Source organism: Sciurus vulgaris, assembly GCF_902686455.1.
Source record: "Sciurus vulgaris genome assembly, chromosome: 4".
Lineage (NCBI taxonomy): Eukaryota > Metazoa > Chordata > Mammalia > Rodentia > Sciuridae > Sciurus > Sciurus vulgaris.
In genome coordinates this window covers 154,490,647-154,515,074 of record NC_136464.1, presented here as the reverse complement: position 1 = coordinate 154,515,074, position 24,428 = coordinate 154,490,647, and the positions used below count along the sequence as shown (strand labels likewise).

The following is a 24,428-nucleotide window of genomic DNA, read 5'->3' as shown; positions in this document are numbered from 1 at the left end:
CTCACTGGGCAGCCCCCTTCTGCGATGTTCCCTGGGGCCCATGACTACCACCTGGCCTGGGGGGCTGGCCCCGTTAGGGACTCTCTCTCGATGCAGCCCTCCTCTACAATGGTCCCTGGGGACTGGACCTACTGCCCAGGCCTGGGACCCTCACTCTGTGCCGAAGCCTCTTGCTGGGCAGTCCTCCTCTACAGTGCTCCCGGTTATCTGGGTTCACGGCTCCAGCGGGGGAGTCTCACTGGGTAACTCTACTCCATGAAGTTCCCTGCATTCCGGGACTACTGACCTGTCCAGGGAGCCTCGCCCAGTTGGAGAGACTCACCTGGATGCTCTGAGTTGGTCCCGAGTCTCTCAATACCTCCTCTTCTTGACTCCTGAGTCCTGTCAGAGGGCCTTCAGTCTCCAGTAGGTGTCTCAGGAAGGGAGCTGCCCTTCCGATGATGATGGCCATGCCCTCAGGAATAATTCAAAATGCTTGCACCAGCCTCCAAAGAAACTGGGGAGCCCCAGCGAGGGTGGGCTGAGTCAGCACAGAAGCAAGTGCAGTGTCCCCCAGAAGTAGGGCGTCAGGTAGGCCCTGATATCTTTAAATAGTTAAAATCACATTGTATGTATGACTTTGCATAATGGTGTAAGATTCTAATATTAGGTCTTCCTGTGACATTATAAAATCTGTTTTACAAACATCCACTTAAATGAAACAAAATGTATTAAGTGCCTGTCAAAGTGCTAGGTACTAAGCTACCTGGAGAAAAATAATGCATTAGATTGTTCATTACATTAAGGTCCTGGAGATAAATGACACCGAGCTGCTTTAGAATGCAGGGAACTAAGGCAGGCTTTTAATGTAAGATAGAAAATGCTGATTGCTGCATAATATTCAACATGTGGATGAATCCCCATCCACTTAAGCATTACCCTATGATTACATAGTGAAAAAGTCTACATTTTTTTGTACTATAAATAATGCTGATAAAATGATTGTCCTTTGTTTTCTATATGCAGAATTTCTCATTAGAAATGTAATTGAGTTGATGTATGAACATCTATTCAGTAATATCAAGTAGTTTTCCAAAATAATATTAATTTATTCTCCCACTGGTAGCATATTAGAACTTGTTTCTTACTTCAGAACTGTTATATGGAAAATAATCTTTTCAAAAGCCACTGTTTATTTTATACATGAAAAATGGTACCTAATTTATTTTACATTTAACAAATGGCTATTGCTAATGTTGCACCTTTTATTTCATTAGTTTTTGGCTACTGGTAAAACAATATCTATAAAGTCCATATTTACAACCTCCATGGTGCAATCGACGTTTTATGGAGTTATTTTTGTTTCTAGTTTCACCACCTGATAAAGGAACAAGGAATCACAGAATCTTTTAGCATCGGAGGGGACACTGGCAGTTATTGAATTCAGACCTCCACCAGTGTAAGAATTTTTTCTATAATATCCATGATCTCTATTTATACAATCTCAATGATGATAAACTTATGATTGGGCAGTTCTCCAGAAAATAATTTCCTGTTACTGGGATAGTAAATATGAAATTGCTTTGTTAAAAAGGATCCAATAAATCCAAGATTTCTAATTTATAGGTCATATTAATTGAATGTTAACTTGTTATAAAAATAGTGCTCTATTGTCAATGATGATATCTCACATGTATACAGTGCCTTGTTTTAAAGGTACTTATTCACATCTCAATCATATTTAGTGATTTTTTAATACCTGTTTTTGTATTCTGCTATAACTGTTCTTTTCAAATACTAAAATATTAGCAATGTTTTTGTCATGATTATTTCATTCTGGCATTTTAAAAACAATATTTTTATATACTAAGTGAGAATCTATAACTTAATTACTTAATCTATGAAAAAGGCATATATGACCTATAAGTCTATATAGGTCCTAACTTGTGCATACACAAAAATGAAGCCAAATAAGACTGTTGATAAACTTCTATTGCAAGAATAGTTCTTAGTCCTAAATAAAGAATCTCTTGCCCAGCATAATAAGAATATATTAGTACAAAAACTGATAGAGGTAACTCTTCTTTGGCATTGCTAACTATAAGTGGTAGAGCTAATGAAGATGATAAAGTAAAAATAGTTTCTTTGAAATAAAAACTGCATAACTCTTTGTAAATTAAAAAATGTAGTCCCAGCCAAAAATAAAGAGATGTTTTATAAATATCTCTACAAGTTTATTAAGAAAGGTGGAATTATTCAAAGTTAAAGAAATCAGACATTGGGAAACAGCATATAACTAACTCTTCATTATTGTTCCAGCTAGTGTGGTACCTGAAAAAGTTCCTATTTGGAAAATTCTGCTCAAAACTATACTCTTGACTTGATCAAAGCACTAATGATGATACATTTTATTTTTAAAATCCTATTTTCTGAGAAATATCAAGTAGTTAATATTTATCTGGTAAAGTATTATGAAATAAAATGTCAATGTATATTTAGCATTTGCTTTTATAATAGCTTTATTGGTGTATAAATTACAAATACTACTATTAAGCTATTTAAAATGTACAATTCAACAGTTTCTAGTATATTCACAGGGTTGTACAGCTGCCACAATCCATTTTAGAACATTTACATGGCTCCCAAAAGAAACCCTGTGATTCAGTAATTTCCCCCTCATTGACCCTCCCCCAAGCCCAAGGCAAATACTAATCTATCTTCTGTCTCAATGGCTTTGCTTTTTTGGACAGTTTTTATAAATGTAATTATGAAATATATGGTCTCTGTGATTGTGTTCTTAGGATAATGTTTTCAGGGTTTATCCATATTGTATCATTTATCAGTTCTTCATTTGTTTTTATTGACAAAAATAATCCATTGTTTATACCATTTCTGTTTATCCATTTATCAGCTAATGGACATTGGAGTTATTTTTAATTTGGACTATTATGAATAATGGTGCTACAAACATTTGCGTATGCATTTTTACATGTAATGATTCTATTTTTCTTGTGTGTATATACATAGGAGTGGAATTGTTGGGTAATATGGTAATTCTATGTTTAACCTTTTAAGGAACTGACATTTTCCAAAGTGACTATACCATTTTACTTCCCCCCAGCAATTTATGAGGGTTCAAACTTCTCAACATCCTCATCACTATTCATTACTATGTTTTTGATTCTAGTAACACTTCCTTTTAATAAATGATAATTCATTATTTTGATACATTTAGGTATTTTCAATTTTGAAATACTTTAAATATTTTACTTATATTAATATAAAAAATTTTGAAATACTATTTTACTAATTTTTTAATGAATTCTAAACTTTCCAATTAAAAACTGAAATACTGATATCAATACATATTTGAATATCAAACAAGACCCTCCAACTATTATCTTTCTTTATTATAAAAATGACATTTTCTTAAAAACCTTCATGACAAATGACCTTCAGAACTTAGAATTACATAAAACTTTTTCTACTTGCATATTCCTTCTGTAAAAAATGATAACTGTATAACTCCTTTGTACTGGTTGCTAGAAGGCTTAAATGTAGAGCTTCGATTAGGTAAGATTTCTTGCAAAGCTTCACCTTTTATTTATCTTTTGTGAATGTTTTTATAACTATATTTTGTAAAAGTTAACATATCCTTCTCAGAAAAAGGTTATGAGGAAGTAAACGAATATATGGTATTTTTTTTTTCCTCTTCACAGCAATCCCAATACAGTCGTGAGTGTAAACATTCCCAACTCTATAAATAATGAAATGGGAGCAATGAGAAGTAATTTACTCAAGTTAGAAGCTTAGAAGGGGCAAAACAGATACTATAACAGACTTAAAGGCCCCATTTCAGTTCTTTATACTATCCCACCAACATACCATCACTTCATTTAAGACATTTTCTAACATGCAGAAAGTAACCCTAAACAGCTTCTGCAAAACCAACATTTGAATGTGATAGAGTCCCCACGATGTTTAATATACTGTCGTAGTGATTGAGATAACTTTAAATGTTCCTCAATCTGGTCGCCAAATGGCTTCCTTCTGTGTAAAAGAAACAAATTTGTTTATTTTTCATTGATAATTATAATTGCTATGTTTTTTAAATCAATTTTCTAATGCCAGAAAACATGCTAAAAGACACAAAAATCTAGCATTTGTGTAATAATAAGGGTCATGGTATTTAATATCTGTAGTTTACTTAAGAACAGGGGACAATATTTCTAAATAGTTCCAATGCAGAATGACTTATAGGAAGTTATTTCTCTGCATTACATTTTAAAGTCATATAAAAATTATTTGGCCATATGAAATTTGTGTATTCTTCCCTAAAGAAAGTAAACATTTATAGATATTGTTGTAGAAATACCTTTTGGTATTCATCACTGGTGACACTGAATAGAATTTATGTTTAGTGCTAGCTGTAGGTGGCATCATTAGCTGAAAACTACACTTACCTCTGGGTGACTTCTGAAAATTTAAAGTATAATAATTTCATTTATTATGAAGGGCAAATAAGTTACATGTATGTTCCAGACTTAGGTTATAGTTACAAAACTTGTTCCAATGATTTTTTAAAATCCAGTCTAAATATGAATATTCAATAAATTTTATAGATCCTCAAAGAAAAACTCTAATTGTCATTCTCTCTTCACTTCTAGACTTGAATATTGTGAACACTTGCAAAGTTTGGTCCAAAGAACTAGGCCATTACTATGAATTAATAAACATTACAAAAATGACTTAAATTGTTACATGTTTAGTGGCAGTATCTAATGATTAAATATTTACTTTCTAGAAATGATAAAAACCTTAGAAAATATATTGCCTTAGTCATTTTATAGGAGTAGGACATTAAAGATGAGATAAAGGGACTTGTCCAAGATCATCTAAATTCATGGCAGAGTAGGGACTATAAACAAACTAATTTATGATTGAAGGTTGTTCTCATAATACCATAATATTTTGGTCAAAATATAACATGCAATTGATTTGAAATTTTGTTTAAACTGAGTTAAAAGCTAAGTGTGATATACCCTAAAATAGAAAAAAACTTTTTATAAACCCATATTTTTAGCTAACAGACAACTAGAAACCAAATATAATAGCAATGTTACTATAGGAGCAGGTCTTGAATATAGAATTAAAAGTGAGTATAATGATGACAAACTTCAGGTTTTCTAAGATATTTTTAAAAATCACAAGTTCTTCTATTAGATATTTCAGGGTCACTAGAGAAAATTGCTTTCATGTAGACAAAGGAATAGATTTCTGGAAGAAGAAACCAAATATAATAGCAATATTACTATAGGAACAGGTCTTGAATATAGAATTAAAAGTGAGTATAATGATGCCAAACTTCAGATTTTCTAAGATATTTTAAAAAATCCAAATTCTTCTATTAGATATTTCAGGGTCACTAGAGAAAATTGCTTCATGTAGACAAAGGAATGAATTTCTGGAAGAAGAGCTAAAGAGAGTTTGGAAGCTCTTTCTTATCTATTCAATCCCTGAAATATGTGTTCAACATTAACTTCACAAATTGAATATTATAAATGGAAAAAAAAGGAAGAAATAGAAATCCACCCATTTCTGGAATCATGGATTGAGTTTTGGAAGATGGTTTGATTTTATAATCTTTTTTACTGGTCCTTTCTTGGCATTCACACTCTTCTGATGAACTGGATTGTATCTTCCCCTAAAATAAAATATACATTGATCATGATTTTTCAGCCACCAGTTTGTATAACAAAAAACATTATGTGCCACACATGGAGAACTGCACATTGCACCTAGTTCCTCTAGTTCATAATCTTTCACAGGGAAATCTTCATGTGCATATTTTTGCTTAAAGTACAATTTTAGGCAGTTATGTTATACCACATCATCTCACCACAGCTAAAGAGGCAGCCATCTCCAGGACAGATACTCCAAACACTGGAAAGCAGCCCTTTAGGTGATCTAATATGGAAAGTTCTGTCTAAGGAGAAATGAGAAGCATCTTTTTAATACTTACCTTGATAACTGAACTGACACTAAGAAAATAGATGCCGTGAAGTAGAACAGGAACAGTAAAGAATAAGTGTCCATGAATTCATGTCCTTAAATTTTCATAGGATCCTCTTTCCCTTATGTATCTCTATAAAACCAATCTTTCTTATATTCTTATTTGAGACAATAAGAGGCCACTTTTATCTCCTGCAATATGCTTTTAAAATATATATTAGAGTAATTGTCAGCAAAAATGACAATGTAAGAACCTATTGTTTTCCTTCTCACAAAGAAGAAAATTCCTCCATAAATGCAATGACAAACGAAAAAAATATTGAGAAGCAGCTTTCTTGGAAGTCTGGAAATTAAAGTTTCAAAGCAATCCTTGGGTTTATATCAAAGTTTAACAAACAATAAGCAACAAAAACAAACAAACAAACAAAAAAACACAGTGAAAATTCAGTATGAACTCCGAGGTATGTAGCATTTTCACTTACCCCATTCCTATCTTCTGTCCCTCACCCCTTACCTCCCTGAACAGTTCTGTAGTAGTCTTGAAAACCAACATCCCACAATTATAGTGAAAACCTGTAGTCTGAAAGACACCATAAGAGGCAAGTAGAATGGGGTTATAAATCCATTAAAGCCTCATTTGTTCCCAGAGAATTTTCATTATTTAAAGTCTAGTGATTACCCAATTACAAGGCAATTATTATTTGACCCAACATGGAGACGATCCAGTGTGTAAAGCTTTGTCAGTTGGGGCATTTGTGGAACTTTATACTGCTTATAACTTTATACTGCTTGAGTCAGTAAATAACAGTGGGGGCAAAAAATAGGTTAACAAGGAAACTTAAGAGGAAAAGTGGGGAAGTAAGCATTAATAAACTCTGTCACATTTCTTGGAATCTTGAGGTCCTTATTCAAGTATCTATATACATGAATAGGACTGTGTGCCTTCTTGGGAAAGATATGAGAAGGGCCTTAGTTGTTGCTTCTGGTTGACCTTGAGTCTCTGCACAAACAGAAAATGAAGGCTAAGGTAGTGTTCTAATTTGTCTGGATGAGTGTTAAAGACAGGCCAAAACACATATGTAGAAGAGTTCAACAGCAGACAAGAGGAGAAGAACCAGTGAAGTTGAAGAGAGATCAATTAAGGTTGTTCAGTTTGAGCAATGGACAGTAAAGAACAAGAGAAGTGAAAGAGAGCTTCAGAAATCTATGGAACACAATCATGTGCACCAACATATGTATAATGGTATCCCTGAATGAGAGGGGAGAGAGAACATGGCAGAAAGAATATCTGAAAAACAATAACTGAAAATTTTCCAAGTTTTGATGAAAAGCGTTGATCTACAAATCTAATAAATTCCAAGAAGGATAAAGATAAAGAGATCTACATTCAGGCATATCTATTAAAAGACAAAGAAAATCTTGAAAGCAGCTTAGTATGTATGAAAGATGTATGTATGTATGAAAGATCCTCAATAAAATCAACACAGAATCCTTATCAAAAAACAGAATGGCCTACTTGAAGGCAGTGGGATGAAATACACAAAGAGCTGACTGCTAAGAATTCAAATGCAACAAAAATATCCTTCTAAAATAAGAAAGAAATTAAGATATTCCCAGATAAACAAAAACTAAAGGAATTCATCATTGGCAAACCTGCCCTATAAGAAATAGTAAGGGAAATCCTCCCAGTTGAACTTGAAGGACACTAGATAGTAATGCAAATTTACATGAAGAATAAAGAAAATCATTAAAAGTAGTTACATAGGGAAATATAATAAAAGATAGTAAATATATTTATGGTTTGTAGTTATTTTAAATCTTCTGATTAAAAATAATTCTGTCAAAGGAGAGAAAATCTTGGCCATCTATATGTCAGAGCATTAATGTTCAGCATATACAAAGAAACTTAACACCAAAAAACAAATAACCCAATCAATAAATGGGCAAAGGAACTGAACAGACACTTCATGAAGAAGATATATGAAGGGTCAAAAAACATGAAAAAATGTCCAACATTTATAGGAATTAGAAAAATTCAAATTAAAACTACACTGAGATTCCATCTCACTCTAGTCAGAATGGCAATTAGCAAGAAAATAAGTAACAAAAATTTTGGCCACAATGTGGGGAAAAGGCACACTCATACATCGCTGGTAGGACTGCAAACTGGGGCAACCATTCTGGAAAGCGGTGTGGAGATTCTTCAGAAAACTTGGAATGGAACCACCATTTGACCCAGTTAGCCCACTCCTTGGAATATACCCAAAGGACTTAAAATCAGCATACTCTAGTGATGCAGTCACGTCAATGTTTATACAAGCCCTTCAACAGATAAATGGATAAAGAAAATGTGGTATGCATGCATAATGGAATATTACTCGGCCATAAAGAAGAATGAAATTATGGTATTTGTTGGTAAATGGATAGATCTGGAGACTATCATGCTAAGTGAAATAAGTCAATCCCCCCAAGAAAAAGACTGAATGTGGATGCTACAATAAGGGGAGGCAGACAGAAGTTCACTGAGTTAGACAAAGGGGAATGGAGGGAAGTGAGGGGGCACAGGAACAGGAAAGACAGCAGAATGAATTGAGCATAACTTTCCTACATTCATACATGAATACTTGACCAGGGAAATTCCACATCATATACAACAAGAATGGGATCCTAAGTTATACTCCATGCATGTATCATATGTCAAAATATACTCTACCCTCATGTATATCTAAACAGAACAAATAAAATAAAAAAAACTGTAAAACAATAATTATAAATCTGTGGAAACAAAATGTATAAAGAAGTAATTTGTATGACAACAGAACAAAGGAGGGAATAGAGCTATAAAGGAGGACAATTTTGGAATCAAACTGATTTTAATTCAAGTAGACTGCTAACTAAGATATGAATTATAATCACCAGGGCAACCATTGAGACCAGGACCAGATGGTTTCACTGATTTTACAAGTGTGTAAAATCAACCTTTTTAGTGACTTTTAGTCAGCTTTTTGCTAACTCTTTATAAAAATCAAATAGAAGAGAATGCTCCTTAATTTATTCTGTGAGGCAAATACTACATTTATGTTCTTGCTTCTGCTTGCTTTGGATTTGGTCTGCTCTTTTTGATATTCTTTTTTTTCCAATATAGACATTTATAGCTATAAATTTCCTTATAAGCACTAAACTTGAAAAAGAGCATCTATGAAAAAAATGTGACCAATATCATTCCTAAAGACTAAAACTTTCCCTTTAAGATCAGGAACAATTTAAAGATATATACTATTATCACTTCTATTCAATATTGTATGGAAGGTATTATCCTGGTCAATTAAGCAAGGCATCCAATGTAAAAAGGAAGTACAAATCAAAATCCTATTTCACACATAGTAGGAGAGTTAAAATTTTAAAAATGTTTTATAAATGGACAAGTGTTAGCAAAAATGTGGAGAAACTGGAACCCTCAACATATTTCTGGTGGGAATATAAACAGTACAGTTGCTTTAGAAAACAATTTAGCCATCCCTTAAAAAGATAAACAGAATGGAGCTGATTTAGGAATTGCATTCCTAGACATATACCCAGGAGAACTAAAAACATATACACACAAACTGGTGCAGAAAATTTAATTGCACTTTTCATATATTCATTGATCACTTGTATATCTTCTTCCGTGAAGTGTCTGCCCAGTTCCTTAGCCCATTTATTGATTAGGTTCTTTGTATTTTTGGTGTAAAGTTTAAGTTCTTTATAAATTTTGGAGATTAGTGCTCTGAAGTGTGTGTGGAAAAGATTTTGTCCCACTCTGTAGACTCTTTTCACATTGTTGTTTCCTTCGCTGAGAAAAAGCTGTTTAGCTTGAATCCATCCCATTTATTGATTCTTGCTTTTATTTCTGGCGCTCTGGGGGTCTTGTTAAGGAAGTCTGGTCCTAAACCAACAAGATGAAGATTCGGGCCTAATTTTTCTTCTATTTGGTGAAGAGTCTCAGGTCTAATTCCTGAGAAATGCAAATTAAAACCACCCTAAGACTTCATCTAACTCAATTAGAATGGCTATTATCAAGAACACAAGCAATAATAAGCGTTGGCATGGATGTGGGGGGAAAAGGCACACTCACACATTGCTGGTAGAGTTGCAAATTGATGTAGCCACTCTGGAAAGCAGTGTGGAGAATCCTCAGAAAACTTGGAATAGACCACCATTTGACCCAGCTATCCCACTCCTCGTTTTATATCCAAAGGACTTTAAATCAGCATACTACAGTGACAGTCACATCAATGTTCATAGCAGCTCAATTCACAATAGCTAGATTGTGGAACCAACCTAGATGCCCTTCAATTGATGAATGGATAAAGAAACTGTGGTATATATACACAATGGAATATTATTCAGCCTTAAAGAAGAAATTGTGGCATTTGCAGGTAAATGGATAGAGTTGGAGAATATCATGCTAAGTGAAATAAGCCAATCCTCAAAAAACAAAGGTTGAATGTTTTGTCTGATAAGTGGATGATGCTACATAATGGTGGAGGGTGGCAGCGGGGGAGAAGACTGGAGGAACTCTGGATGGTGTAGAGGAAAATGTGACAGGAGAGGGTGATGGAAGGAAGGACAGTAGACTGAGACGGACATTTTTATCCTATGTACATGGTATGATTACATGAATTGTGTGAACTTACATTGTGTACAACCATAGAAATGAAAAGTTGTACCCCATTTGTGTACAATGAACCAAAATGCAGTCTGTAAAAATAAAAATTAAAAAAAAATCCATTGCAGCATTATTCATAATACTGAAAAGGTGTAAACAACCCAAATGTCCATCAATTGATGATGGATAAACAATGTGGTATGTTGATATCTGAAATATTAATCTCAAAAAAGAATAAAATACTGATATATCCCACAGTGTAGATGAATCTTGAAACCATTATTCTAAGTTACAGAAGTCAGACACAAGCCACATGATCCATGCTTCCATTTATATGACATACCAAGAATAGAAAAATCTATAGAAACAAAATAGATTATGAACAAAGGTTTGGGGGGGGTGGATGAATGGATTTCTTTTTGGGAGATGTTCTAGAAGTAGTTAATGCTGATGGTTGCACAACTCTAAATATACTAAAAACCACTGAGCTGCATTGTTTTATAAATTGTTTCAGTTATATATAAATGTGAGCACACTGATCATAATATGGTATCAATCATGGTCAACATTTTACACTCCTGTGTATTGTGGGTTTTAAATAAATGATAGTAACTGTACCCTTGAAATATTATGTTAGCACCTGTAGTTTCAAATTATTGTCACATGCATTTTTCTCTTAACAAAGGGATACTTTGCTTCTTTTCAAATTATTTATATTTGTAGCACTAATGATTATAGTTAGTATTTACTGAACTTAAGGTTTTTTTGATAACCTCTGATTCTCATACCAACCATTCAATTTGGGTTTCATCATCCTCATTTTATAGGTGATGATTAAACTAAGTCAGAGAGTGATTTATTTATAGAAGCTACATTAAATAATAAGGGTTGGAGGCACAAATCAATTTGTCTATATGCTCCAAAACCAGTGCAAAATTTCAATTGCACTAGTTTTCACTAGTTTTTAAAAAATACTGTACAGTATATATATCTTCAGTGTTATTTTGGCTTGGGGACTTCCATAAGATATCTGGTAGATGAATTTTCTCTTTTAAGATAATTTAAAATTATAAGTAAATTCATAATAATTTATAATTTATATTTTTATATTATAAAGTATACATAGTCATATATAAAATACTAGGAGTATAAATATAAATAATCCATAATCCCAATATACAATTTTGTATCATAATTCTTTTTTTTTTTTTTTAACTGGGAATTGAACCCAGGGGCACTTAACTACTGAGCTACATTCTCAGCCCTCTTTTATATTTTATTTAGAGACAGGGTCTCACTGAGTTGCTTAGGGCCTCACTGATTTGCTGAGGCTGGCTTTGAATTCATAATCCTCCTGCCTCAGCCTCCCCAACTGCTGGAATACAGGTGTGTGCCACAATATCCAGTTTGTATTATAATTCTTATTAACTATTATAGGCAAACATTTTCTTTGTCAGTTACATATTCTAGAATCTAACTTTTCAACTTTATAATATCATAGTTTATTGAATTTTTCCCTTAATGTTGGATATGTTAGTTTTCTTTACTCTAGTTGTTTTCTTTCTCAAAAGGACATTCCCTTAACAATCTGCCTCTTAATGAGTCCTAAAATTAATTTCCCACAGGTTCTTTTATTCCAGGGCATTAAGGAGTGCTTTGTTATTTTCTTCCTCCTAGGGCCTTTAATCACTCTAGAAAGTTTCATAAGTGGGGGAAAAAATATGAGGCAACACACTAAAGAAAAGAATAAACTTTACAGTTTGCTTCTTTGCAGAACCACTGCTTTGGGATCAACTTTATGCTTCTTACCTGAAGGGGTCATAGTCAAAGTTACCTGGTAGTTTGTCTAGGATAGTTTGGGATATTCCAAACATAATCCCAAAGGGAAAACTTACAAAAACCCTTTTTCCCAAAAAAAAGAATCTTTTGAATAAATCTTTCTACAGTAGTTAATATATCTTAATGATTTGTGACCATGGTTTCACATAGTAGGGATACAATAACTAATATTCAATTAGGTACTATTCCTCTCTGACATATTTTTAAAACAGAATTTCACATTTAATTTGATATTTTCTAATGCCCTGATTTGTTCTGAATATTAGGAACACTTAATAAGTCAGTATTTTAACATTTAGCACTACTATAGTTTTGATGTTTAATGTCACCTTAAGGTCCATGTCCAAAGCTCGATCCCCAGGATAGTGCTACTGAGAGGTAGTGGACTCTTTAGGAGGTGAGGCCTGGTGGGAAACTGTGGTCATTGGGGATGTGTCTTTGAAGGGGATTGTGAGACCTGCATCCTTCCTCTTCACTTTTGCTCCCTGGATCTGTGATACAAGTGGTTTTATTCTACCATGTGCAGCTACTACTACCATTATGTGTTGCCTTGCCACAGGTCCCAAACAACAGATTGATCATGGACTATAGCCTCAAAACTGTGAGCCCAAATAAACCTTTTTTCTTTATAAGCTAATTATCTCAGGCATTTTGTTATGGTGACAGAAAGTTGACTAATATTAGCACATATGAGAATATCAACCAAAGTAAATATTAAAAGTCACAGACACTTAATTTTTAAAACATTGTTTTAAGTAAAATATATTAGAAAAGTATACAAAACACCAACTTAAGAGTCCATAAACTATAATACAATGAATACTTATATAAGTACTCCCTAGGTCAATAAATAGACTATTGCCATGGAAGATCTCCTAATGTTCTTTTCAATTATTATTCCCTTTCTATTTCCCATTTGTAATTTCTACCTTGTCTTTATACACCACCGTTTAGTTTTGCCTGTCATTAAGTTTTATGTGAATGGAATCACATTGTACATATTCTTTCATTTATGACCTCTTTCATTTTTGAAGACTGAAAATTAATCCATAATTTGTACAAGCTATAATTTTATTGCTAATATATATGTAGTTAATATACACACATACATACACAATTTATCCATTCTATTACTGATGAACATTTAGATTATTATCAGTTTTTTACTATTGTGAATGAAGTTGCTATGAACATTCTTGTACAGGTCTTTTGATGTAAATACATGCACCATTCTGGTAGGTATATAACTAGAATTGTTGAGTCATTGAGTAGGTATATGATCAGCTAAATATAGAACTCAATACTAAACAGTATTCCAAAGTAGTTATATAAATTTACATCCTACAAGCAATGTAGGAGAGCCCTATTCCTGCCCATCCTTGGTAACACTTGGAATCATCAATCACTAAAATTTTTGGTTGTACTTCATAATTTTCATCTGCAATCTGCTAATAAGTGATAGTGTTGAGTACTTTTTCATACATCTGTTGATCATTTTGGATATCTTCTTTTGTGAGGATCAAAACTTTGTTTTAAGACAACTTTGAATTATCAACACTGACTTCCAGTGTTGAGTCAATAACTCAGAAAAATAGTATTTTAAAGTAGTACATACCTAATTTGGAAGCTTACAAATACATAAAAATATTTCTATTAGATGAGTTTTTGTCTTAGTGTCCAAAAATGAAGAATCACTTGTCCATTTGTTTGACCGTTCATTTACTCATGAGTTCATTCAAAAATTATTAGATACCAATTTACGCCTGGCATTGTATTCAACATTAGATTTCCTCAAAGGCAGCAGTGAAAGATCTGGGATCAAGCATTAATAGTGCTGGAAAACATGAGCCAGCAGAATGAAAAGAGTTTCCGGACTACATTATTCCTCTCCTTGTACTAGCACCTCAAGTTCAGTTCAGACCCATGGCATAAGGCCCCACAGACAAGTCCCATATCAGCATGATACACAGTCCCTGTCACATGAAGTAGGCAAGCAAGAATGGATTTGGTGCCTATGCAGTTTACTTGGCGTCCTTTGGTACTAACTTGCCCAATTTTGGCAATAAGAGGAAAAGTACCTTAGCCATGGATGGGAAAGAACATGATTAACAGGAGCTCAGATTCTGCAGGAATAAGCATCTGGGTCATTTCACACATGGGTCATGGATGAGTAAGCTTGGTAAGAAGAACTGTAGCCACACTATAGCCATACTCTCTCTGCCTGAACCTGATTCTTTCCCATCCACAGGTGTTGATCCTATGAACACTCATTAATCAACTTTCTGCATGCTGGTTCCCATTTCAGAATCAACTCCCTGGGAGAACCGAAACTACAGTTTCAATGGAATACCAAATACCCTCATAGATGGTATAGTGACAAATATGTGTATGTGTGTTAATATATGATTAGAATGAAGTTCAATTTTTTACTTTCAAAGTATTTCCCCTTTACAATTGAATCAAATTTGAAAGAGAGCTGAAATCATTTTAGAAGAGAATTGAACAGGAAGATATTTAAAAACAACAAAAAATAGAGTGCACAAAACAAGTTAATGTAGCAGGATTAAGATTTCTGACAGTGGAAAAGTCTGCTTTTAAGGCTGGCCTTTGGCCGATATCTGTGGACTTAATGGTAAACAGTTCCCTACACTGATATAACATTCTCTAAATTATAAGAATGTCTTCCTCCTGAGCCTACCCTGTTTGTGTAAACAATAGGATCTATACAGAACCTGTTTGCCTTCTAAGAGTCTGGAATTTTGGTAGGGACTAGGTAGAGAATATGTCTATTTGATCTGATCCTAATAAAAACTTTGGGCGCTAAAAACAACAACAACAACAAAGATAAGACAAAAACAAAAAACAACCTTGGGGATTAAAAATCTAATGAGCATCCCAAGTAGATAAAACTTCAGGTCCTGTGTCAACTCATTGCTGGAAGGATTAAGTGTGTTCTATGTGATTCTATTCGAGAGGACTTTGGAAGTTTGCACCTAGTTTTCTCAATTTAATCCCATGAGCCTTTTCCTTTGCTGATTTTGCTTCATATCCTTTCTCTGTAATAAATCTTAGGCATAAGCACAACTATTTGCTGAATCCTGTGAGTCCTTTCAGTGAATCACTGAACATGGGAATGGTCTTGGGGTCCCTTGACACAGTGGTATAAAAGTCTACAGGGAAATCTTTGTTATAATTTAATATTTAAATTGAATTATATGTCCAAGGATAAAATGAATAAAGATAATGAATTAAAATATAAATCATTTGACTATTCAAGAAAAAACATATTTTGATCCATCTAGCAAAAAATTGGGCAAAATGTTGCTACTTCATTAATCTTCACCAAAGAAACTTGCTATATTGCATATATCTTGAGCAACTCTTGCCATGACCTGTATTTGAAAGATTCTGATTTACAACTAATTATATCTTGGTTTCATTTCATTTTATTGTTAAGTTCTATATGATATATTCCCCTACATGGAATAAGGTTATATATAAGACAAGATTAATTCTTCTGTACGTGGTATACAACCAGAAAAATTTGTGTGTATAGACACCCTCCTAAAAGATATACCTTTGTTCTTTATCCTAAATTGGTTGTTTACTAGAAGACAACAGTACAAACTGCACTGTCATCTATATTTCAGTGTCCACTGTAAATGACCACATTTCCTCAATAAAACATTTAGGGCTGACACTTTAATTCTGTTTATATTGTTACTAGTGATATAGTTTTAAGCTTTCCTTGGGTACTGCATTGTTTTAGTTTAAAAAATAAGCTCTCTCCATGTTTAAAAACTAAAAATGTTTCTGGAATTTAAAAAAAAAGTGTATAAATAGTGAACACAGATCACAAACTTCTTAAAGTTCTCTTACCATCTTCTATTTTATATTGTTGCTATAAAACCTAGAAGTTTGACTTCCAAATGTCACGGACACCTGTTTAGTCATTACCATTCACAAGCAAAGATAATTAGTTAGAAACAAAGTATATAATTAGACTTACGTTTTCATTAGATTCTCTTTCATTCTAGGAAGCTGATCCATCTGTTGCTTTTTAGAAACTTGATGTGAGCTAGAGACCTGAAATACAAAAAGTCGTGTTTTATCCTATCCTTTCATGAAGAATTTCAGAGATAAGAAAAAATAGTCAAATATCTAACTCCTCTGCCACCAGGTCCTTTAGTATCAACTATAAGAGAAGCTGAATATAATGGGAAATTATGATTTCAAGTATAAATAAGCTTCTAAAGATTCTAAAAATATCCCTATCTCAGCCCCACAGAACATGTGAAGAAATAGTCACATGGAATAGAACATTAAAAGCAAACATAAAAGTAAAAAATCAATAAAATTGATAAACATGTAACCACACTAATGAAGACAAAAATAGAAAAAACCCAAATTACTAAAATATGTGATGAAAAAGGAAATATCACAATGGACACAAATGAAATACAGAGATAACTGAAAACTATCTTGAAAATTTATACTCCACTAAAATAGAAAATTAACAACATCAACACATTTCTAGAGACATATGATCTACCCAAACGGATGCAGGAATGGATGCACAATTTAAACAGATCAATTTCCAGCAATGAAATAGAAGACACCATCAAAAGTCTACCAACAAGAAAAGCCAAGGACCAGATGGATTCTCAATCAAGTTCTATAAGACCTTCAAAGAAGAATTAACACCAATACTCCTCAAATTATTCCATGAAATAGAAAAGGAGGGAACCCTTCCAAACTCATTCTATGAGGCTAATATCACCCCTGATACCAAAACCAGATAAAGACACATCAAGGAAAGAAAACTTCAGACCAATATCCCTGGATGAACATAGGTGCAAAAATTCTCAACAAAATTTTGGCAAACTGCATATAAAAACATTGAAAAGACAGTGCACTGTGGAAGGCCATTCTTATTTAGCAGAATCAGACTAGGTTGAGCCATGGGACACAAAGGCCTGGCTTCTAGGAACTGCCAGGAAGCATGTGGCACTGTGTGGGAGTGGTTCCCGGTCTCCTTCTGGAATTTCCCCCCAAAAGAATGACTTCCCTAACTCCACCCTATCCTGTCCATCACAGAAGAAGCTCCTCCCAGTCCTGGCCCCCTTTACCTGTATGTTATAAATAAAAGAGTTGGGCAAGTTGTTAGAGGCCAGAGCTAGTATGGCCAGACCCATAGTGCCCCCTTCTCATTTAAAAAGAGTATTGGCTCTTGTGTATTTACTGAGTAGATAAGTTTTTTGGGTAATAGATAGAAACCCACCACCCCCCATATCCTCCTCTGGCAGGTAACCCTTTTCTTCTCCATGCAGGACATGGCAAAGAGGACCCCCATGGTGCACCATAATCAAGTGGGATTTGTCCCAGGGATGCAGGGTTCACTCAACATACAGAAATCAATAAATGTAATTCACTATATCAATAGACTTAAAAACAAGAACCATGATCATCTCAATAGATGCAAAAAAGCATTTGACAAAATACAGTATCCCTTAATGTTCAAAACACTAGAAAAACTAGGGATAGTAGGAACATACCTCAACATCATCAAAGCCATATATGGTAAACCCAAGGCCAACATAATTCTAAATAGAGAAAAATTGAAAGCATTCCCTTTAAAAACTGGAGCAAGAAAAGGATGCCCTCTTTCACCACTATTTAACACTGTTCTTGGAAACTCTAGCCAGAGCAATTAGAAGAAAGAAATTAAAGGTATACAAATAGGTAAAGAAGAACTCAAACTATCACTATTTGCCAATGACATGATTCTATATTTAGAAGACCCAAAAAAAAATTCCACCAGAAAACTTTTAGAACTAATAAATGAATTCAGCAAAGTAGCAGGATATTAAATCAATCCCCATAAATCAAACACATTCCTATATAAATCCACTGAAAGAGAAATTAAGAAAACTACTGTATTCACAGTAGCCTCAAAAAAAAAAAAAAAAACTTGGGAATCAATCACACAAAAGAGTGAAAGACCACTACCATGAAAACTATAGAACACCGAAAAAAGAAATTGAAGACCTTAAAAGATGGAAAGACCTCCATGCTCCTGGACAGGCAGAATTAATATTGTCAAAATGGCCATACTGAAGATGGCGGCCTAGAGGGTGGCTGCATTTCATGTTGCTCCAGGACTCAGGATTCAAAAGAGGAGATATTGAGACACTTGGGACCAACTCAAAGCAGCCGGGTGACTCTCACCCGTTGGGAAGGAGTCCTGGATGGGACGGTGGTCCTGGAATGCAGGGAACTTTGTGAAGTAGAGCTGCCGGCGAGACACCCCTCCCCCCGCTGGAGCAGTGAACTCGGACAACTGGGAGCGCCGTAAAGGAGGCCGCTCGGCACAGCGCTGGGACTCGGAGCAACCACCGGGGCTCCGGCGGCTGCCCAGGGGAGGAGTGGCGAGGAGAGCTATGTGGACTCAGGACACCGGGGCCTGCCCTGAGGAGGAGGAGTAGGAACGTGGCCGCTTGGGTTCGGAGTGACTGCACCAGAGCTACAGGCAGTTGCCAGAGGAGAAGCTGCGCGGCGAGCTGTTTGGACTCAGAACGACTGCTTCTGAACCCCGGGGCCTGCCCTGAGGACGAGGAGGAGGAGGAGCGTGGCCGCTTGGATTCGGAGTGACTACACCAGAGCTACAGGCGGTTGCCAGAGGAGGGGCTACATGGCGAGCTGTTTGGACTCAGACCACTTCTGAACACCGGGGCCTGCCTGGAGGAGTAGGAGGAGGAGGAGGAGGAGCGCGGCGGGGTGTTTGGACTTGCAGTGACTGCATTAGCGCTCCAGGTGGCTGCTCAGAGGAGAAGGTGAGTGGTGAGTTGTTTGGACTTAAAGTGACAGCGCCTGAACACAGGGGGGCTGCCTGGAGGGGAAGCGTGGTGGGTCGCTTGGTCTTGAGTGGCCGCACCAGAGCTCCGGGCGGTTGCCCAGAGGACCCGTGCAGCGGGTCACGTGGATTCAGAGCCACTCAGAGCGACCACTCCTGAACACCTGGGGGGTTATCTGGAGAAGGAGGAGGAACGGGGAGGGTCACTTCGACTCGGAGTGATTGATTGCCCAGGGCTACGGGCGGTTGGTGGGAGGAGGAGGCACGCAGTGAGTTGCTTGGACTCCTAGTGACCGCACCGGAATACTGGGCGGCTGTCTGGAGGAAGAGGCGTGTGGAGGGTCTCTGGGACTCAGAGCGATTGTACGGGGCCCCAGGTGGCTGCTCAGAGGAGGGGCCGCATAGCCAGGCGATTAGGTGCAGAGCAGGGTCCCAGGATCTAGGAGGCTTCTTGGTGGAAGAGCCGCACAGAGACAGGCTTAGGGCGGAGCGAAAGTTCCAGGCCTGCGGGCAGATTCTCTGAGGAGGGGCAGCCTAAGGAGATTCATCTGCGAAGGGTGAGGCTCCCAGGCCCAGGAGGTAGGGCCGGGCCCCTGGGAACTTTGCAGAGGAAGGCAGCCCAGCCCAGGCGGTAGCTGTAAATTGAGGGGAACCTCTAGGAGGGAACTGACCAGTGAGACCTCCCCACCGGGTGAGTCTTCCCTGCTGGGTGAGGTTTCCCCACAAGGACGGTAAAACCAGAGACTCAGGCCCAAACAGGCCTTGCCTCAGCCCGCAGCCTAGGTCCCCTTTGGATGACCATTGGTCAACAAGTGGAGGCACCTCTGCCCACTAGCAGGGATTATACCCCACCTGAAGGCCACCACTCCTAGAGAGGCAGCTTCCTTGTGGAGCACTGCATTATCAACTTCCTCCAAGACTTCAGCCTACTGAAGGCTAAGGGGGGATATATATATAGACATCTTCAGGGACATTGTAAGTCAATAGAGGAAATCTGCAATATCTCAGCGGTCCACTGATACCTGAACAATATGAGAAAACAAGGAAAGAAAATGCTGCAAACAAATCTAGATGTTACAACAATAAAACCCAATGACAGCAGGGCAGAAGAAATGACAGAAAAGGAGTTTAGAATACACATAATTAAAATGATCAGAGAAGCAAACAATGAGATGAAAGAGCAAATGCATGCACTGAATGATGAGATGAAAGAGCAAATGCAAGCATTGAATGATCGCACCAATCGACAATTAAAAGAGCAAATACAGGAAGCAAAAGATCATTTCAATAAAGAGTTAGAGATATTGAAAAAAAACCAAACAGAAATCCTTGACATGAAGGAAACAATAAACCAAATTAAGAACTCCATAGAAAGCATATCCAATAGGATAGAACACCTGGAAGACAGAACCTCAGACATTAAAGACAAAATATTTAACCTTGAAAACAAAGTTGAACAAACAGAGAAGATGGTAAGAAATCATGAACAGAATCTACAAGAACTATGGGATATCATGAAAAGGCCAAATTTAAGAATTATTGGGATTGAGGAAGGTCTAGAGAAACAAGCCAAAGGAATGAACAATTTATTCAATGAAATAATATCAGAAAATTTCCCAAATCTGAAAAATGAAATGGAAAATCAAGTTCAAGAGGCTTATAGGACTCCAAATACACAAAATTACAACAGACCCACACTAAGGCACATTATAATGAAAGTACCTAACATACAAAATAAAGACAGAATTTTAAAAGCTGTGAGAGAAAAGAACCAAACTACATTCAGGGGGAAACCAATACGGATATCAGCAGATTTTTCAATCCAGACCCTAAAAGCTAGAAGGGCCTGGAACAACATTTTTCAAGCCCTGAAAGAAAATGGATGCCAACCAAGAATCTTATACCCAACAAAACTTACCTTCAAATTTGACGAAGAAATAAAATCCTTCCATGATAAACAAAAGCTAAAAGAATTTACAAAAAGAAAGCCAGCATTACAGAACATTCTCAGCAAAATATTCCATGAGGAAGAGATGAAAAACAAAGAAGCAAATCAGCACAGGGAGGAATTATCCTAAAGGAATTGTCAAATATAGGAGGAATCAAGTTGTGTCAAACAAATAAATAAATAAAATTTAAAAAATGAACCAAATGACCAGGAAACCAAATCATATCTCAATAATAACCCTGAATGTTAATGGCCTGAATTCATCAATCAAAAGACATAGACTGGCAGGTTGGATTAAAAAGAAGGATCCAACAATATGTTGCCTGCAAGAGACTCACCTCATAGAAAAAGATACCGATAGACTAAAGGTGAAAGGATGGGGGAAAACATACCAGGCACATGGACTCAGCAAAAAAGCTGGAGTATCATTTCAGATAATGTGGACTTCAAGCCACAGTTAGTCAGAAGGGATAAAGAAGGTCATTTCATACTGCTTAAGGGAAGCATAAATCAGCAGATATAACAATCATAAACATCTATGCCCCAAACAGTGGCTCATCCATGTATGTCAAACAAATCCTTCTCAATTTCAGAAACCAAATAGACCATAACACAATAATACTAGGTGATTTTAATACGCCTCTCTCACCACTGGACAGATCTTCCAGACAAAAATTGAACAAAGAAACCATAGATCTCAATAACACAATCAATAATTTAGACTTAACGGACATTTATAGAATATACCATCCAACCAAGAGCGAATACACTTTCTTCTCAGCAGCACATGGATCTTTCTCTAAAATAGACCATATATTATGCCACAAAGCTAATGTTAGCAAATACAAGAAGATAGAGACACTACCATGTATTCTGTCAGATCATAATGTATTGAAGTTAGAAATAAATGAAAGAGTAAAACACAGAAACTATTCGAACATCTGGAGATTAAACAATATGCTATTATATGATGAATGGATAACAGAAGATATTAGGAAGGAAATTAAAAAATTCTTAGAGGTAAATGAGAACAAAGAAACATCATATCAAAATCTCTGGGACACTATGAAAGCAGTACTTAGAGGGAAATTTATTTCATGGAGCGCATTTAATAAAAGAAGTAAAACTCAACAAATAAACGACCTAACACTACAGCTCAAAGCCCTAGAAAAAGAAGAACAGAACAGCACCAAAAGTAGTAGAAGACAGGAAATAGTTAAACTCAGAGCTGAAATCAATGAAATTGAAACAAAAGAAACAATACAAAAAATTGACAAAATAAATAGCTGGTTCTTCGAAAAAATAAACAAAATTGATACACCTTTAGCCACACTAACAAAGAGAAGACGAGAGAAAACCCAAATCACTAAAATTCGGAATGAACAAGGAAATATCACAACAGACAGGATTGAAATACAAAACATAATTAGAAGCTATTTTGAAAATCTATACTCCTCAACAAAATAGAAAATTTCGAAGACATCAACAGGTTTCTAGAGACATATGAATTGCCTAAACTGAACGAGGAGGACATAAACAATTTAAATAGACCAATTTCAAGTACTGAAATAGAAGAAGTCATCAAAAGCCTACCAACAAAGAGGAGTCCGGGACCAGATGGGTTCTCAGCCGAGTTCTACAAAACCTTTAAAGAAGAGCTCATTCCAATACTTCTCAAAGTATTCCATAAAATAGAAGAGGAGGGAACCCTCCCAAACTCATTCTATGAAGCCAACATCACACTGATACCTAAACCAGACAGAGACTCATCAAGGAAAGAAAATTTCAGACCAATATCCTTAATGAACATCGACGCAAAAATTCTCAACAAAATTTTAGCAAATCGCATACAAAAACATATTAAAAAGATAGTGCACCATGATCAAGTGGGTTTCATCCCAGGGATGCAAGGTTGGTTCAACATCAGGAAATCAATAAACGTAATTCACCATATTAATAGACTAATTAAAGTCAAGAATCACATGATTATTTCAATAGATGCAGAAAAAGCATTTGATAAAATACAGCACCCCTTCATGCTCAAAACACTAGAAAAAATAGGGATAGTGGGAACATTCCTTAACATTGTAAAGGCTAAGCCCATGGCTAATATCATTCTAAATGGTGAAAAACTGAAAGCATTCCCCCTAAAAACTGGAACAAGGCAGGGATGCCCTCTTTCACCACTTATATTCAACATCGTTCTTGAGACTCTGGCCAGAGCCATTAGACAAACCAAAGAAATTAAAGGGATACGAATTGGAAAAGAAGAACTCAAACTATCCCTGTTCCCTGATGACATGATTATATATTTAGAGGAACCTGGAAATTCCACCAGAAAACTCTTAGAACTCATAAGTGAATTCAGTAAAGTAGCAGGTTACAAGATCAATGCCCATAAATCCAACGCATTTTTATACATAAGTGATGAATCTTCAGAAAGAGAAATTAGGAAAAATACCCCATTCACAATAGCCTCGAAAAAAATAAAATACTTGGGAATCAATCTCACAAAAGAGGTGAAAGACCTCTACAATGAGAACTATACAACACTAAAGAAAGAAATTAAAGAACACCTTAGAAGATGGAAAGATCTTCCATGTTCTTGGATAGGAAGAATTAATATTGTCAAAATGGCCATACTACCTAAAGTGCTATACAAATTCAATGCAATTCCAATTAAAATCCCAATGACGTACCTTACAGAAATAGAGCAAGCAATTATGAAATTCATCTGGAAGAATAAGAAACCCAGAATAGCTAAAGCAATCCTTAGCAGGAAGAGTAAAACAGGGGGTATTGCAATACCAGATCTTCAACTCTACTACAAAGCAATAGTAACAAAAATGGCATGGTATTGGTACCAAAATAGAAAGGTAGATCAAAGGTACAGAATAGAGAACCCGGACACAAACCCAAATAAATACAATTTTCTCATACTAGACAAAGGTGCCAAAAATATGCAATGGAGAAAAGATAGCCTCTTCAACAAATGGTGCTGGGAGAATTGGAAATCCATATGCAACAGAATGAAACTAAACCCATATCTCTCACCATGCACGAAACTAAACTCAAAATGGATTAAGGACCTTGGAATCAGACCAGAGACCCTGCAGATTATAGAAGAAAAAGTAGGTCCAAATCTTCAC

General features: G+C 35.7%; 1 protein-coding gene across 8 annotated transcripts in view; it reads right to left on the bottom strand.

Annotated features, from left to right (window-relative positions):
* Window positions 1–1,950: 1,950 nt before the first annotated feature.
* The window catches only part of CCDC169 (coiled-coil domain containing 169), a 62,277-nt gene continuing 39,799 nt past the window's right edge, over window positions 1,951–24,428 (bottom strand). For 4 of the 8 annotated variants that reach the window (XM_079137405.1, XM_079137407.1, XM_079137409.1 and 1 more), the window contains 2 exons: window positions 16,488–16,564; window positions 1,955–5,683 (listed from right to left, as the gene is read on the bottom strand). In XM_079137405.1, coding sequence (XP_078993531.1) covers window positions 5,584–5,683; window positions 16,488–16,564 — 177 coding nt within the window. In that variant the 3' untranslated portion in view covers window positions 1,955–5,583. Of the gene's footprint in view, window positions 5,684–5,770; window positions 6,572–16,487; window positions 16,565–24,428 lie in introns of those variants that run through there. The other 4 variants (XM_079137404.1, XM_079137406.1, XM_079137403.1 and 1 more) reach the window with 3 other exon arrangements.